At 41.8% G+C, this 17,063-nt stretch overlaps 1 protein-coding gene and 1 pseudogene across 1 annotated transcript; one reads left to right on the top strand and one right to left on the bottom strand.

Annotated features, from left to right (window-relative positions):
- Positions 1 to 584: 584 nt before the first annotated feature.
- LOC128736638 (forkhead box protein F1) lies at positions 585 to 12,978 on the bottom strand. Its single transcript, XM_053831124.1, has 3 exons — positions 12,038 to 12,978; positions 1,769 to 2,292; positions 585 to 982 (listed from the first exon to the last, which is right to left on the bottom strand). The coding sequence occupies exons 1-3, from the start codon at positions 12,976 to 12,978 to the stop codon at positions 585 to 587; spliced, it is 1,863 nt and encodes a 620-aa protein (XP_053687099.1).
- An 812-nt stretch (positions 12,979 to 13,790) lies between these two features.
- Positions 13,791 to 16,630, top strand: LOC128736637 (uncharacterized; annotated as a pseudogene).
- The last annotated feature ends 433 nt before the right edge of the window (positions 16,631 to 17,063 follow it).

The raw sequence follows: 17,063 nt of genomic DNA, 5'->3' as shown, positions 1-17,063 counted from the left end.
GTGGGTACTTCCGAGCAAATTTAGAGACCGACAATTCCATTCCTAATTTCCAATCGTTAATCCATTTTCGTCCCCTAGGTCTTTGCCGATTGTTCCGATTAGAGTTATTATTATTACTTACAGAGTCCATTGCTTTGATTTTTTTAGTGGTTCAGGCTTGCAAAGCCCGCAACCAACCCCACAGTATCGCCGGAGGGCCAACGTAGCTCGAAGGAGCCCTCCTCTCCTGTCTTGAACTTGAAAAATGTTTGTACGGGGTGTAAACGCTTTTAACAAGAAACACTAGAGAAAATTCAAACAATGTAATGACCGAAAAGCGGCAAAAAAATATTTCTTTCGAATTTGACTCTCCTATGCTTAATGGCTTAATGGAGGCAATAAATAGGCGCAATGTAATAAACAAGTAAATATTATAGCTTTGTCCTTTGGTATGGTTTATTCAACAAATTTACATTCATTTTCACGAAATTAAAAAAAACTAATCACGTAAACTTAACCTGAAAATCGTAGCCTATTAGTACTTTTCGAAATTGTCGAACATGCCTTTTATAGAATCTCTCCGCCGAGTGTCGATCGCGCTATTTCTAGTTGGAGTATTTCCCATGGTCATACTGCCCGTTGACTGTCAGTACCGTGTTCAATCCCACGCCACCGACCGAGCTGACGACGCCATTCTGGTGCTGCGAATGAGGATGATGCGGATGATGGTGATGGTGCAGATGAAGCTGATGCTGCCCTGTTCCCATCATCGACGAATGGCTGCTACCCAGTGGCGAACCAGAATAACCGGTTACCTGTTTGGTTCCTGCACAGTCCATCACCATAGCGGAGTGCTGCGAACTGCCGCCATTGTTGGTCGCCATGGACACGACAACACCACCGCCGCTGGATGCACCGGACGGTGGCGTTTGCGCTCCCGGCGCAGAGCCTACTGTCGACGGTGCCATGGGTGCCATTTGCGAAAGGGATGCCATTTTTAGACCTGTTTGGGAGAAAGGAACGTGAAGCGTTAGATAGAGTTTAACGAATTGTTTGTCGATTAAATGCCAATTAGCAGGGAAACGGTTCCAGAAAAGTAATTTATTCAGATGCAACCATTTAAATCTACCCATAAATGTCTTCCACTTGTTGAATTGTCGTTCAACGTACTTAGCAGCTCGTAAATCAAACAATCTTTAAGCGACGTTAAAATGTTTTCCGTTGTTGCTTCCCACTTTTGCTTTCTACTTTGATTTTTTGCTTGGAACGTACAAAGTATTACATGGTACACTAAAGTTGCTTTTACGCGGACATGTCCCGCGTAAAAAACGCCTCAAATTCGTGACATGTGCGCAATATGTAATTATCGACGAGGTTATGATTGAAGAAACTTAAGATTTTAGATGCCTAAGTTTTTGATAAGAATGTTCTTCTTCGAATTTGCTAATAATTATTAGTTAGAAATAAATACAATACAAACCAAATTTCTAAAATTTAAGTTCAATTTTGCTAATAATAATTTGCAAACTTTTTTGCTCACAGCTTCAAGATACTGATATTAATCACGCGGTTCCAACAACAGGTTCCAATTTGTAAACCTTGGCTTATTCTACAAACGGGCAAGAACGACAGTGAAAGGCAGAATTTACAATAAGCGAAACTGTCAACGAGGCACATTCAACATCGATTAAGATTCCAATTTGGTAGCTCACTCTTTCTATGCGCACTTGAGAAACAAAGAACTCTATTCTACTGATGACAAATATAGTGTTGGGGACTGACTACTCACCATTATCGATAGCGTACGGACTGGTAGCGAACGAGTAGTTGCCGTAGTCCAACATGCTGGCGCTTTGACTCTGCTGCACCGGGGAAGCCGGCGGCGGCTGGGGATCGTGCAGGGACGTGTGAGTGATTTTCGAGTACTGACCGAGCCCCTCGGTCGGGTAGTGCCACGAGTCGGAAAAACTTTGCCCGTTGGCATTCGGATACTCGTAGGAAGGGTACGGCTGCGAGATGTAACTACTCGGCAGTTCGGGCACGGCAATGTCGTATCCGGTGCTACCGGCCGGATAAAAAGCACTACCACCGCCGTACGCTTTCAGTTGCTGTTTCCGGCGGAACCCGCGGGGTCGCCTACGTAGGCTGCCTTCGTCCTCGAACATGTACTCGGCCGATGAATCGATGGTCCAGTAGTGTCCCTTTCCCGGTTTGCCGCACTCCTTCGGCAATTTCTTGAAGCACTCGTTTAGACTGAGATTGTGTCGAACGGAGTTTTTCCAGCCGTTGTACTCCCCATTGAAGAAGTCATACCTGGTGGTGAAGAAAATATTGATTGTTATATAAGGCCATTGCAAATCATATTAAAAGTTTTTGTCACAGCCTGAAAAGCTTGAAAAATGAATGGACGAGTTGAGTTAACGCTTCTAGCATGAAATAGAAATGGAAAGTCAAACAGCGGAATTTCCGAAAATTGGGCTAAAAAATTTTCTTTCGTTTTTGTCTTTTTTTCGTAGATTTTTGCATGGAAATTAACAACGTATATATTAAAAGCAAGAATAGATTTGACTTTCACGTTTAAACTTAAAATAAAAATGCCCAAAATCCATATTTTTTTTGCTCGATTAAAAAATTCTCTTTGTTTTTTTTTTGCCCCCCTCCCCCCCCCTTCAGTGGCCCAACACCGGAGGTACAAAAACTTTTTAAAATATTTGTAACGGCCTAATTGATATTATTTTAAAATATAACAATTTTGAATCATTTTTCATCACAACAGGTTGTTCATGTTTTTATATTTGGGATAATTAGTAGGGTATCCTGCTGCAGGTTGAGATTATTTTTAAATAAACGTAAATAGCGCTTACTCAAATCTTACTCTAAACATCAAACCTAAGCCTTTTCTTATATTCAATTTGATTTAGAATAAACTAGATGCATATTTTCTTTGTAAGCCTTTGTCTTTGTAAGTAAGAGTGGTTCATAAAAAATGGCAAAAAAAAATATTGAAAACTCCTTCGTGCCAATATTTTTTTTGTTTTCCTCCAGGAATTGGTTAAGGCTTTTTTATGTATTTGATATATTTTGAAGTGCTCTTCAACACCAAAGTTTTAATTTTAATATATATGTATTGTGACGATATAAAAAATGGTTATGTTAAAATAGCTTGGCTGTGCTGCAGGTTAAGAAATTCAAATTTTTGTAGACAGAAATTTTTTTTCAACATTTTATCCATTTTTTATGATTGTAAACCTATATAAGACAGGTTAAACTTGTTTGCAATAAGTTTTATGCATTATTATGGTTTATACAGGGTTGACGGTCAAATAAACATTGGCGTCCCCACCGGTTGCTTTTGTCTGCCTTGCCCATTATTTTTGAAGGAAATTGGTCTACCTAAATTTAATGCTTGATATTCGAAAAATACCATATGTACAAATAAAATGGAACTTGTTTTCGTTATTGTAAAAACGAAAAATTTCTCAACCTGCAGCAACAATTTTTCTTTCGCAAATTTTTAGGACCTTCACGGAAATGACCATCATTTCTTTGTTTTTCTAAAATCGAATATTTTGCAATTTTTTCTGCATAAGCAATAGAAAGTGAAGAAAATTAACGCATCTGCTTTAGTGTTTAATTAACCGATTGTTGAGAAAACTTATGCTAAAATGCATTTTATCATTGATTGAACTCTAGGTACGACGTACAACAATGGTCTAACAAACATATTTTTTAATCACATGCATTCGAATTTTCATTAGAGTTTTTTGCCACTGTGCAAAATTTTGTCCAGATTATATTTTCCTCGCATTGCTGGGCAAATTTACTTATATTTACATTACAAGATTGGTTACATTACACTATGGACAAAAATTAGCCAAAAAACAGTGAGAAGTGTGATCCTATGTAAAATTTTACAGCGAATCGCGTGGTGCTCATCCCTTTCATGTTAGTTTGTCATCGGAAAGTATCACATTTTGATTATTTTCTCCTATTTTTAATCATTGTTGCATTGGTTGGTTGGTCTCGTTTATCGTTTATTCAGCCGAGAGCCGAGATGGCTCTTGTCGTATCAAGAATTCTTCTCCATTGTACTCGGTCCTGGGCAGCTCGTCGCCAATTCGTTGAGCGTCTCGACACACGCAAGCCTAGCACGTTGAGCCCCTCTAGTCCTAGTGCCGGTGAGGTTCTTGAAGAGAACGGATTTCACTACACAGTCGTTCGGCATCCTTGCGACGTGGCCGGCCCACCGTAGTCTTCCAACTTTCGCCAGGTGTACGATTGGAATGTCTCCAAGCAGTGCCTGTAGCTCGTGATTCATACGTCTCCGCCACTCTCCGCTTTCCGTTTGTACTCCGCCAAAAATAGTCCGCAACAACTTTCGTTCAAAAACGGCAAGTGCACGTATGTCTTCCATATGCAAAGTTACTGTCTAAAGTCCGTAGAGTACCACCGGCCTGATTAGCTTTATGCGGCGGCGTATGCTCCTAGATCGAAACGTCTTGTGGAGGGAAAAGTAGGTTCGATTTCCAGCTTGAATGCGTCGTTGGATCTCCTTACTCGTATTATTGTCTGCGATGACCCGAGATCCCAAATATACGAACTCATCAACCACTTCCAGTTTATCGCCGTCAATAGTCACTGTCCGTGGGTGGCAAACGTTACTTTCTCGGGAGCCTCTACCTACAATATATTTGGTTTTCGGCGCATTAATTTGTAACCCTATCCTCCTAGCCAGACATGTGAAAGCACGCGCCGCTCCGCACGCCGTGCTAAAACATTCTACTTTGTTCATACGTCACACGCATCCGGTTTCAGTGCACTTCGCCGACTCTCGTACGAACAAATATGACTCCGCACATCGGTGCCAATTTTTTTTGTTAGGTTCGGTTTTATATGTGTTGAGTGGGCACGGAGCGGCACCGGGCGAAAACCGACAGCCGAGCACCCCATTCATACTCTGCCTTTTTTTCTTTCTTTCGTGCTATCTGCGCAGCGCACTTATCTACCTATCCGAAAACATTTTGTACATTTCGTAGCGAATAATATGGACATGAAAGTTAAAACGATTAAAGATTGAATTAACGAATTTTTAAACCATACTTTATTTGAATATTATATTCACATCTCTCAATTGAAAACCCGTTTTCGATTGAAATGCATAATTTAACCAAATCAAGATTTATAAAAGGAAGCAGGATAGCTTTTAACCCGCATGGGACATGCAGGTTCGCACATTAAATATTTCGGAACAAAACATAATCTGATGCTTTGTATAAAAATTACTTAGAAAAAACTGCCCTTAAATCGAAAAATTACCTTGTTTCGAAATGTTTTCCTATAGGTATCATAATAAGCATTACATCGAATCAAAATCATTCTTACTGAGCAGCAGCAGCGGCGGATATGGAACACCAACACGGCGTTGTGGAAGGCACCCGCTACCGTTCATAAGTTTTTACCGTATCGCTCCAAGCAGTTATATAGGTTTTTAAATTTGCGAGCGAAACGGCGTGCCAGTACACCAGCCGGCACTTGCTAGAGCACGGCAAAAGCACGGCAAGAGAACGGTGCCCGAACGTCCTGACAACTCAGTGACGTACACCGAATATGAACGAATGAGAAAGAAAGCAAAGAACGAAGTCATGCAAGCCGTCAAATGGCCCGTCGGTAGTACCGTGCTCGTTGGTGCCTAACCGAAGGCAAGGCACTTCGATCGGGTTTTCATGTTGTCGGGGAGCGTGCTAGTATGTAGCAACGCCAGTGCGTTCTATTATCGAAAGCACCCAGTGCCGTGCGTATGTGGACGGGTGGCAACCGTGTCGCACCGGGCGGTGTTTATAACAAGTCTGCTCCTAGCCTCCATTTTTAGTCTGACGTAGATTGCCTCCGCCGTCCCACGGTTTCTAGTAATGATGTCGAGGTAGTCTCCAAAGGCTAGGAGTTGGCTACTCTTGCTGAAGATCGTTCCTCTCATAGCGATGTCCGCTCGCCGGATCACACCTTCAATAGCGATATTGAATAACATACAGGATACAGGACAGTCCAACCGGTAGTATAGAGCACAACTGTAACATGTGACCATGTCCCATAGTAAATGTAAATATTTATTGAAAAAAATTGTATTTGTTTTTGCATGTTAGGAGTTAGGTTTGGAATAATGTTAAACTTTAAAATTAAATCCCCTATCGAAACGCCGCGGTTACCAAAGGTGACAACACACGGGCCGATCGGTAGCAGAGGAGTGGCGTAACGCTGAGTTCCGCCTAAGCCTGCGAGAGGACGTTGCGAGCCTATCAAAAGGGGTCGAGGCTTTTTGGTTGGGATGGTTGAAGCGATCGGACGTGTGTCCGCCGTTCTGATATATATACGGAGTTTGCCACGTGGTTACTTTTTGGTCGAAAGATTGAGAAGCTTACGAGAAGTGTGTCTCGAAGTGCCGTGCGTGACCAGAAGAAAACCCGCTGAAGCTTCGATCCGTCATTCCGGCCGAGGTACGGCCTGTGTAGTGGGACGAGTACCCGTAGGCCGTGTGGCCGTGTAGTGCGTGAAGATTAACCCCGCCATCCCAGTGTCCAGAGAAAGCTTCTCTTAATATTCCGGTGTGCTAATCCGCAAGTGAAAAGTTGCGACAAGCCGTCGAGGAGCATCCTCCCGTTGAGTAGTGAGTCGGTGCTACGCTATACTGTCCCCGCCTCTGAATATTATCCTCCCACAGTGCTACGGTCCCGTGTTAAGCCAAAACCGACCGCGCGTTCGGGGAAACTAACGATCGACAAAACCAGGTTAGATAGGCCGCCCCCTGGGATGTATGGTAAGTCTCAATGCTCTCATCAACATAAGTAGAACCCATTTACTTACACAACACATTTTCGATATGTATCTTTTTTTGAATAATTTCTCGAAGAAAAGTTCATTGCGCCCAGAAATTTTTTTTGTAAGGTTTAGTCACTGAATGGAGTACGCGTGTTTTGGATACACGATTGAAACTCATAATATTGTGAAAAGTTAGCTATCCCAGTAAGTAGTTTTACAATGATTTATACATAGATAGCACGAGTTATTTGTTACTAAGACTATAAAATCGTGGTTGCCTGACCATAACAGTGGCTCGACCGTAACGACATTACCCTACCAAGCTGGTTTTTCGTGATGGTCGCTCCACGACAAAACAGATGTTTACCCTGCGTCAGTTACTAGACAAGTTCCGGGATTACAACTTGCAGGCCCATCATCTGTTTGTGCATTTTAAGGCGGCGTACGATTCAGTCAAACGGAATGAGCTGTAACAGATAATGCTAACACATGGTTTTTCGATGAAACTGGTAAAGCTGATTTGTGCGACGATGGATGGGTCAAAATCATGCGTCACAAAATCTCACATGCTTCTTGGTTTTGCGGATAAGATTGATATCACCGGAATCAACCATAAAGCTGTGAAGGAGTCTTTTAAGCCTTTTGAATAGGAAGCAGCGAGATTGGGTCTTATCATTGGGAGGATGTTGGTGACGGGGTGGACCTAGATGGGAAACGATATGTATTGGAGCAATTCATATACCGTGGTATGCTCGTAACATGTAACAAGGATGGAAGCCGCGAAGAAAAACGACGAATTGCAGGTGCAAATCGCGCAGCAGAAATTTTGTAGTTTGCCAATTCGTACAGAACTAGGCTCTGCAGGACGGAGATTGGGGATTTGTGATTGGGGTGCTTGAGCGTAAAGTTCTGTGCTCAACGCTCGGTCCAAAATTAAAAAATGGACTGTGGCGCAGATGCAAAACCCACGAGCTCTATCAAGTATACAAATATACTGATACAGTTTAGGTAGTACAATCCGCACCGCAGGTCGCGGTGGGTTGGGCACGTGACCAAAATGCCCGATGAAAGAGTAGCTTAAACCATTTTCAGCAAAAAACCAGGAAAAGACCGTAGGCTCCGGGACAGACCTCTCACGTTCAACTGGAGTTCAAGAGGATTGAAGAGCGGAGACCCAGGATAGACAGTACTGGAGGACTACAATTCGTGGCGCAGGATTGATAACGGACCATTGCCACTAAAGATAAAGAAGAATCACATTAAAAAATTCTTCTACGATACTCGGTTCGAGAATTATGACTTTTTTTAAATAAGCGTTGTCCATGAAAATCGTAAGATTTTCATTAGTGTTTTGTGAAAAAATACGGAGCTCGAAGGGTAGCCAACATCACTGTTGCAGCAGTTCACTGGATGGAATTCAAATATAATAATATGATTCCTTGATATTTCCTTTATTCCTTTATATTAGCTGGAAAATCACAACCAGCGATTGTTCGTGAGCTCAAACACATCGATGTGAATAAAGTGTTTGTGTACGTCTCATAACTCGTTATAATATCTGAGAGTGTGGAGGCTGCTGGGATTGATTTTGTGCATCGAAACGTCAGTGGAAACCGGGTAAGAACTGTCACTGCGAACCGGACTAGCTTGATTGCTTAAAACAGGGAAAGTATTTATTTGCGATGAAATTTCAAACTCCTCGCAAACCCGAGTATGCTGACTTGATTTAAATGGTACTATTTGAATTTTCCGCATCAAATATAAGAAGAAAACGAAAACAATCAATCTGTCACTGAGCTGGTTTCTCTCTCTCAGGTTATAATGATACTGGTAGCATCGCAAAATGCCATGGATATGATCATCAATAGACTGCAACTTCAACTGAGGTGGTTCAAAAAGCGTAGATACAACCCGAGTGAAATCTACGACGAAGTTTCAATCGAATGGCTAAAGAGCTGAAAATATCCGATCGCAGCATCCGACGCATATTGAAAAACGGATTCAAGGTCAAGTCATGCACATCCCAAAAAGCATAAGATCCTAAGCGAAGCAACAAGCAGTTTTCTAGCGAGAAAATTACCCTATTTAGCAATTTGTAAACACTCAAAACGATTGGATTTACTCCGAACGTATTACTTCGTATGAACGGAAAATTTGAACCATCCATCGTACAACGGCCAAAATGTGCTCTTAATTCCAATAAATTGAAGTTGCTAGAATCTTACAAGATACCTATTCCTATGTAAAAAAAATACAAGAAGTAATAAAGTGATAAAAATGCAAGATAAGCAAAAGTAAAAAATCAAATGAATACAAATTGGGACAAAATTAATCGTCTTCTCATTCAGGCGTATCAGGGTAATAACAGCTTTTTCGAAATGAAAAATTTAATTATAAAAATATTGCTGAGTACGTTATATTACTACTGAAGAAATATAGTATATCAAAGGTAAAAACACGATACAAATGATCATGCAGAGGAAGAAGAAGAAGATGATAATGAAGATTAAAAAAACTAAAAAGAAGATGAAAAGTTTGAATAATATTAACTCATATGTGACTTTGTGTTGTTTATTAAAACTCATATCTATTTTGTATTCTTTTATAAAATGTTTTATCCTATAAAAACAACCTGAAGTAGTTTTCCAGAAGCCCTTCATTTCTGAAGTCATTAGAATAAAGAAAATTTACTCATAAAATAGTTAAAATTGCCCCTCACACAAAGAAATAGGGTATGTTGCTACATCGTCGTAATTGCCTATTCCCGTCCTATCCAACACAAATTATTAAAAATATCCGCATTTTTATGACACACAATGCAAAACTAGGTATTTCCTAATATTTTAGTTAGTTGTCTATCATACGCAATCAATCAAAGTGAGCTGTGATCTATTTAAATGCTTTTTATCATTAAAGAAGTCCTACCAGCCAAATTTCCTACGTTTTTTCGTGCGACGAAGAAGACAATGTCGACTAATCGTGCTAATTTCCGTCATTCATAAATGAAAATAACTCACGCAAGGCATTGTCGTTATTCTACAGCCAGAAAAACTTGCCTGACCTGCAGAAATTTTGTAGAATAACATTTGTCATGCCGTCCTACACAAATACATGCGTGTTAGCTTCGTAAACATTGTTGTGATTTTTAGTTCAGACGATGAAAAATTTTGTTGGACGGATTTTAAAACGGTACGACGAATTTTAGCAATAAAGTCAGTTGCGTAATTTCAATAATATGCTTTAATAGTCGCTTTTCAGTGATTTCAAAGTTCACGGATCGGAAGGTAAGTGTGTTTTAGTCAAATCAGTACAAGAACTTTTGGAGTATTCACTAAATCCATCCAGCAAATGATGAAAATTAGAATGGCTTTCCTTATTACGACGAGAATTAGAAAAAGACCCTACGTTCTAATACAAAATAAACCCGAAATTTGGAACCAACACCGCAAAATTACTTAAGAACCGCATATTAACCTTGATTAAAAGAGATTTTTCTGCTTAGTCAGTATTTGCATGCAGTCGCTCCACTGTGCATGGTGCCAGAAGCTGATACACGATGACGCTGAAGAAGTTCGATTGCATGGTGATGAACGACGAAACCTGCGTCAAGCAATTTCGTGAACAGGACTTACATAAGGGTAGCAGACATTTTCAAACATATGAAACTGTCGAGGTTCGCCAAAAAATATCTGGTTTGGTAGATTATCTGAGCCTGAGGCTTAAAAAGTGACACTTTCGTTATATCTGGGACCATTAAGGGACCATACAGGAAACTCGCGTGAACTTGTGTCTGGAAATACGGTGGTTCCGTGCTGCTTTAGACGAATTTGACAACCTGCGATTGCGGAACAAAGGCCATAGCGCGGTATGCCGCTAACAGCGTGCGTGCAGGTGAAGCCAAGGATCGTTCAATCGAAATCGAGGCTTGGTTGAGAAATATTGAACCATCGTCAAACGGAGCCTGAAGAAGGCCCAAAAAACGGATGGAAGCGAGAAGGCTTGGCACGCACTTTTCGCTTTGATTTTTTCTCTTTTGATTACTGCACCCCAGCCAAATACAACTAGAAAAAGTGGAGTATGGGACATTTGTAATATTAGTTACTATCTGCAGTATTGTTGAAAGAAGCATTTATATATCTTTTAGCTACCCCGTGGCAAAAAAGCGCTGCTACCAACACATTACAACCCTGGAGTGCCGTAAATACAAAACTTTACTTTCTTCAGAAATATTGTAGGTGTAGAAAATTACTACCTCTACACATGCCACATATCCCACTCTTTTAAATTCGGCTTAGTTGAGGTGCAGTAATCAAAAGAGCAAAATCGCCATCGAAAAGAGCATGCCAAACCTGAGAGCGAGGAACACTTTAAAGCAAGCTGGCACTCTGCGGCGAACAAACTGCACGAGATTGATGTACAGAATCTTATAGCCAGAATCCCGGCCGGGAACATCGATCAATTGGAAGCTTAGCAGAATAGCAGGAATATCAGAATACAAATTGCGTTTCAAAAATAAAAATTATTTTATTTTTTAAATAGAATTTGACCATATTTTGATAATAACACCCTTTAGTTTGAACTACTTCATCAGGCGAAAGAGTGCTTCTAGTGCACAATTTCGTTCATACTATTGAGAGACGTCGTTTTCAACTGAGCTCTGAACAATATCAAACTACAGAGCTAGTCGTTGAGCTTTTTGTTTATTTGTTATAAAAATATGATCGCCTGCTTTTAATGCTGGAATTGGGGTTTGATAAGAAAAAAAACCCTCCTAGTTGGCTTCGAGGTATGACGCTGGCCTAATAAGTCAGTCGTCGTATGTTCGAATCTCGACTGGGAGAGGCTGTTAGAGTCAATAGGATCGTAGCAACTGGCCCTGCAATTGTCCTGCACTCTAGCAGCTGGTTGCGAAGTCTGTCGTATAAAAACAGAAGGTCAAGTTTCGATAACGGAATGTAGCACCTAGAAAAGTTTCTGGGAAAATTGACTACTTCATTTTTTTTGTTCATAATTCACAACTCTATCCGTGATCAAAATTTCATAAAATCTTGAGAATAAGATTTTTTTTCTGATATACAAACTTGGTTAAAACACACACGGTATATCCTAACACTTATCTTTTGAACCTCTATTATAACTTCCCAGTTCTGCCACAAAAGACGATCATTAAGACTGTCGCAGTGGCCTTTTAACCAAATGCCCTTCTGGCATACAAAAAAAAACTTCCCAGTTACTGACTACTTACTTCGATTGTAAGTACTTGTAGATTTCGCTAAGCGTCCTTCTCCGGTGCGGCGAATCCTTAATGGCCATCACAATCATATTGATGTAGCTAAGCTGAGGCTTCTCCTGTCGTCGTCCCCCGTTAGCTTTCTTGGTCGAACCGGGCTCTCCGGAGCCGGTAGTACTGGTCAGCTGTTGTTCTCCCCCGCCACTGTTCCCAGCTGCAGACGACGGTTTCTTCTGATAGTTTCCACCGTTAGCCGCCGGCGGCTGTGATGAACTGGACAAGGTTGGTGATGCCGCCGGGGTTATCGGAGAAGCCGAATTAGACTTTTCCAGCATTGAACTCTGGTTAATGGTGATGTGACCACCGCTGGTGCTGCTGGCAATCGAATGAACGCTGGTGATCGTTGGAAGAGCTGCGGAAGACGTGGGAGAAATGTGTCCACCACTACTTCCATTACTACGACAGCGTTGCATTGACTGAAGGTCGCCTTGGTTCGGTACCGCCTGATAATTAATCAACGGTGCCTCCGATAGTTTCATCGTACTGATAGAGTTATCCAACTGAGACAAATAGGAACTGCGGGGTTCAGCAAATTCTACATCATCATTCACTTGCGATATAAGGTACGGGGATCGGTTGATATAATAAGAGGAGATCTTGTCAAAGTGATGATACATCGATGGAATCTTATCACTTTCCATCTTGACATCACTTATCTGATAAGCTGGTGAATTTCGATCATCCATCTCATTCTTCACGTCAATCTGCGATGAAGTGATAGCACCATGATAATGGTAATGGTTCATAGCCATTTTATCATCAATGTTCTGGAGGGCCGGATTCTCGATAATATGTGGTGTAGCCACAACTATGTTCGAGCTAATATTTCGATAGTGATAGCCTCCAACCGAACCCGCCACGCTGCTCGAATCAACATGCTCTTCAGTCTTAATCATTGTTAACAACTTTTCGACAAAAAAACTTTAACAGTCAAAGTCTTCCACCCTTTCGCCAAACAGTCTGGCACGGTTTTGCAATTAAAAGAACTCCGGAAGAAATCCGTAAACACTACAGCTCATTCACAACATCGGATTCAATAACCAACAGCTGTTTGTAAATATTTAGACCGCTTGAATCAAACAAAAAATAAATATTTGCTTCATTAATAGATTATTAAAATCAACCACACAATTAGCTTTGGTCACTTGTCAGTCACTTCAGTTAGTAGCGGACTTCTCGCACACGACCGAACCCGACGAAGCGTAACGATCAACTAATTTGAGCGATCCTTTGAAAAAACTAAAACCAAACAAGAAATTTTCCAGCCTCTCGTTTTCCGCTGCTTTTCGCCTCGGCAAGCGATATTACCCATTCCGCCCGCCCGCCAGCCAGCACCCACGCGGGAAGGCGCGCCGCCTGCCGGTGCACTTGCTGGCTCGCTTGAATGTTCGACGATCCTTGCCATGCCATATATTACCAACCCGCGCACACACGTCCGTCCGGTCCAGCGCGGATTGTTTTACAGCCTTTTCCTGCTGCTTCTTTATGTTTCGATGCGATCGCTGCTGCTGACTGGGATTTTCGGCAATCGTCCGAAATCTCTCGGAATCGATCGCAATCAACTCTTTCGCTGTATGTATTAACGCGGCTTCAGCAGCTTGGGATTTTGTTTATTTGGAATAGTGTATGAGTTTGTTATTTTTAGAAATACGTTCCAAAGATTCTGGCGCGGGAAAAAAGTATCGCATTATCCCAATCGAATGCCGCAATGATCGCGGCCGGCCTAGCCAGTGCCCTCGGTATGAACCTGTCGGTATAAAAGAGTATCGGCGTGGGAAACTTTTCTACATTGGGTGATTGGTTTTGAAATCTTTCAAAAATGCATAGAAACCATAATTCCCATTTTGTGCACTTGCCTCGGTAACATCGCAGTAAGGGCAGCAGGCGAAGGCACTCGTTCCTGTAGATTTGCCCGTTGATGGAACCCGTCGTGATGTGCGGCTGGCTCATCTTGCACACTTCAAATGACCTGCCAAAGCAAACACTTTTTGGCTAATTTGACCACCTTCTTCTTGCTAACCTTCTCAGGAACGACCAACCGTGATCAGGCTATGTAAAACTCCTACCCTGGAAACTGCTTTGTACTCGCCTTGATGTTAGTCTCGTCGACGCATGTCGCTTTTGTCAGCTACTTGGTACAGCTTCCTGGCGCGGTTTGGGGCACCGTGTTTTGTTTATCGTTCCAGTTTGGTGCCTTTCAGGCTCTGAAGACGTTGAGACCGACCCGTTTAATCGTTCTTAGGCAAACCAGATGAAAGCATCCGCCTCTTGCGTCACTTCACTATTCGAAAGTTTCGGCAGACGCTTAAACAGGCTTTCACCAGGTTAGCTGTCTTCGGTTCCTTCCGCTCCCTGACTGCCTGACCGCTGTTCTGTCGTCTGGGTCACATGTAGTGACATTACCCGGGGCGCCATCGAATGATATATTTCCGGAGGGTTTTCCCGATCCTTCTGTGTCGAACGGAGTCGAACTTACTACCACGGCGCACGTGGCTTTTTGGCGGATCAGCTCCGGTGCATTCTCGATAACCACTAATTTCAGCCAAAATTTAAAACTTGCCAAACTTCCTCCAAAAGTACTCCTTCCGATAGATTATGATCCAGAGCCTACGAAACCTTCACTTTCAGCCAGGAGCTAAACATTAATTACCAAAAGAGAAACTTTATCGGGACCTCTTTTTTATTTTACGAAAACTCTACCGATCGAACTAGACATAAAATTAGAGTCCCAAAGCTTTGGGCTTTCAAACTTCTCAAACCAGCCCTCTTCTTTGCTTTCTTAACATATGATTACGAATTTCTGCAATTTTCGTCGCGTGTCTCGAATTACAACTTCGAGTTCCGTTTAAAAAGAGCCACTATACTTTCAAATGAGACCTTTGAATTTTTAACTAGTGAGTTTTCCACCTTCGGTGCTACCTGCACAATCATCGAACAATAATAATTAGTTTATTCGCATTTCTTTTTTTCAGGAATTCCTTGCCAAATTTAAACGCAAGGTTCAAATGCTTGCATCGTTTGGGTTTCATACCGCGCTCACCTGAGTGGTTTTGTTTGGTATATTTTAGGTTCTGATTATGTAGAGGTGGCAGTGGGTAGTGAAATTCCGCCTCCACCATATCTCCACCATATCACCGGAACCGAAACAGAATGAAAGCAGATCATCTCGTAGTCGTCGTGCACCGTCACCATCGGCGTTGCACGTTACGGCAAAATTACTCCGTCGCCTCCACGGGTGTCTCCTTCAAGAAGACATTCTTTTGTGCCTCCCCCGCCTCCTCCTCCGATAAGCAATATTGTATCACACAGGAAGTCGCCATCACCACCGGTTGTAAGGGTCCCACGTCGAAGATCAGCTTCTTCCCCGGTAGTGAAGATTCCACGGCACAAATTACCATTCCCTGCGACAGTGAGAAGTTCAACTCGGCAACGTTCGATGTCACAGATTCCTGAAAACGGTGCTGGAGATATGCTATCAATTGAGCAAACTTCGAGCAAAATTCACCTTAAAACCACTAGAAGCTGGTCCTTCTTCAGAGAGTTCCTCTGGTGCTACAACGGTGGAAAAGCGAGAGGAAAGCGTCCTGCGAAACGAAAAAACCGGTCAAAGCTACGAGAAGATAAAGATCGATTGGGACTAGTTTTGCCACAAGCCGGCTGCCAATCTGGTAGAAAAAAAAACAAAGGAAGACAAGATTCGAGAAAAGCTAAAAGAACGAAAAGACAAACGAACGGTTGAGGATAAGCTGAAGAAACTGAAAACATTGGTAAAAGATGAAGAATGTATCATGTGCAAAATTGGGTTGTAAAGAGTCGCAATAAAGTACGGTTGAAGAAGGAAACGGAGAATAAGTTGAGCAGGAAGTACGAAAAGATTCGTACAAGGATCGAGATTTACGGGTGCTACGGGTGGAGCATGATGTGGAAGCTTTCAAAGAAGGTCGCAGAGGTTATTCTGATCCTCAAAGATGTTGATATTTTAGACAAAGAGGCGGGAAACACATTGGTTAACGTGAATATGGTTGATGATGAGCGTTACAAGAAGAATGTTGGCTGTTAAGGATAAAAAGGCCAATCCGAATCTCTACGGACATGATGTGTACAGCCAGGATGAAGTGGATAAATTTGGATTCCCAAAGCAGCGTGATGTTCTAGGAGAATACAACGAAGATGTTGGTGCAACTAAAAAGGCTAGCTTTACGATTGGTTCCAGTGCGGAGCACGAAGTCAACGAAAAGAGGCGACAGTTGGGAATTAGAGCCAAGCTTCAAAACAAGAAACTAAACTCGTTGGACACGGTCCCCTTGGCTCTGGCTTCAGAATACTATAACGAAGCCGAGCTAGCATCGTTCACGAAGCCAAAGAAGGTCAGAAAAATCAATCAGACAAAAATTGCGAGTCGATGATTTGCTCCCGATGGCCGCAGAACCGGTTCATATTAAAATCAGCTGGTTATGCTTTTCTGTCACTTCCGGTTTTCTTGTCAACAGTCAGGCTATTTCCAAATCGTTTCAGGACTTCACACAATGTGGATTTGGGTTACTTTAACGACAAGGTCGTTAGAGTCCATTTATGGCAGTCAGTATGGCACCGAAAATCACCCTTCCCTTCCCTTCTTCAGTGTACCAACATGCTCCCATAGACTCCGGAAACCATCACAAAAAAAATTAGTTTAACCGTAATAAGCCGTAATAAGATCTTGCAACTCGAAGCACTAAACATTGCATTTTATAGGTTTTTTCGCCATCGATTTTTCATTAATTTTTTTCGGCCGTTCCATTCGTCACATCATTCGCGAGACTTAACTTGAGACATAGAAAACTTTAATTTACCACCCAAACAGTTATTTGGTAAGATATTATAATGATTTTGCAAAAACTGTACACTTGAATTTATATCAAAAACTTTAGTTCGTTTCGATTGCAATTCTGAATCCACGACCGTCGTTGTTGTACGTTACCAAGGTAACGGGCGTATATAT

This window comes from Sabethes cyaneus, chromosome 2 (assembly GCF_943734655.1).
Source record: "Sabethes cyaneus chromosome 2, idSabCyanKW18_F2, whole genome shotgun sequence".
Classification (NCBI taxonomy): domain Eukaryota; kingdom Metazoa; phylum Arthropoda; class Insecta; order Diptera; family Culicidae; genus Sabethes; species Sabethes cyaneus.
Note: the sequence above shows the minus strand (reverse complement) of the source record. Positions and strands in the feature narration are given on the sequence as shown.

Excerpts from the sequence above, each read along its gene's own strand:
- LOC128736638 (XM_053831124.1), bottom strand. The coding sequence starts at position 12,978 with ATGATTAAGACTGAAGAGCATGTTGATTCGAGCAGCGTGGCGGGTTCG. Across the intron at positions 2,293-12,037 it reads TACAAGTACTTACAATCGAA|GTATGACTTCTTCAATGGGG; the intron begins GTAAGTAGTCAG and ends CTTCACCACCAG. Across the intron at positions 983-1,768 it reads TCCGTACGCTATCGATAATG|GTCTAAAAATGGCATCCCTT; the intron begins GTGAGTAGTCAG and ends TCTCCCAAACAG.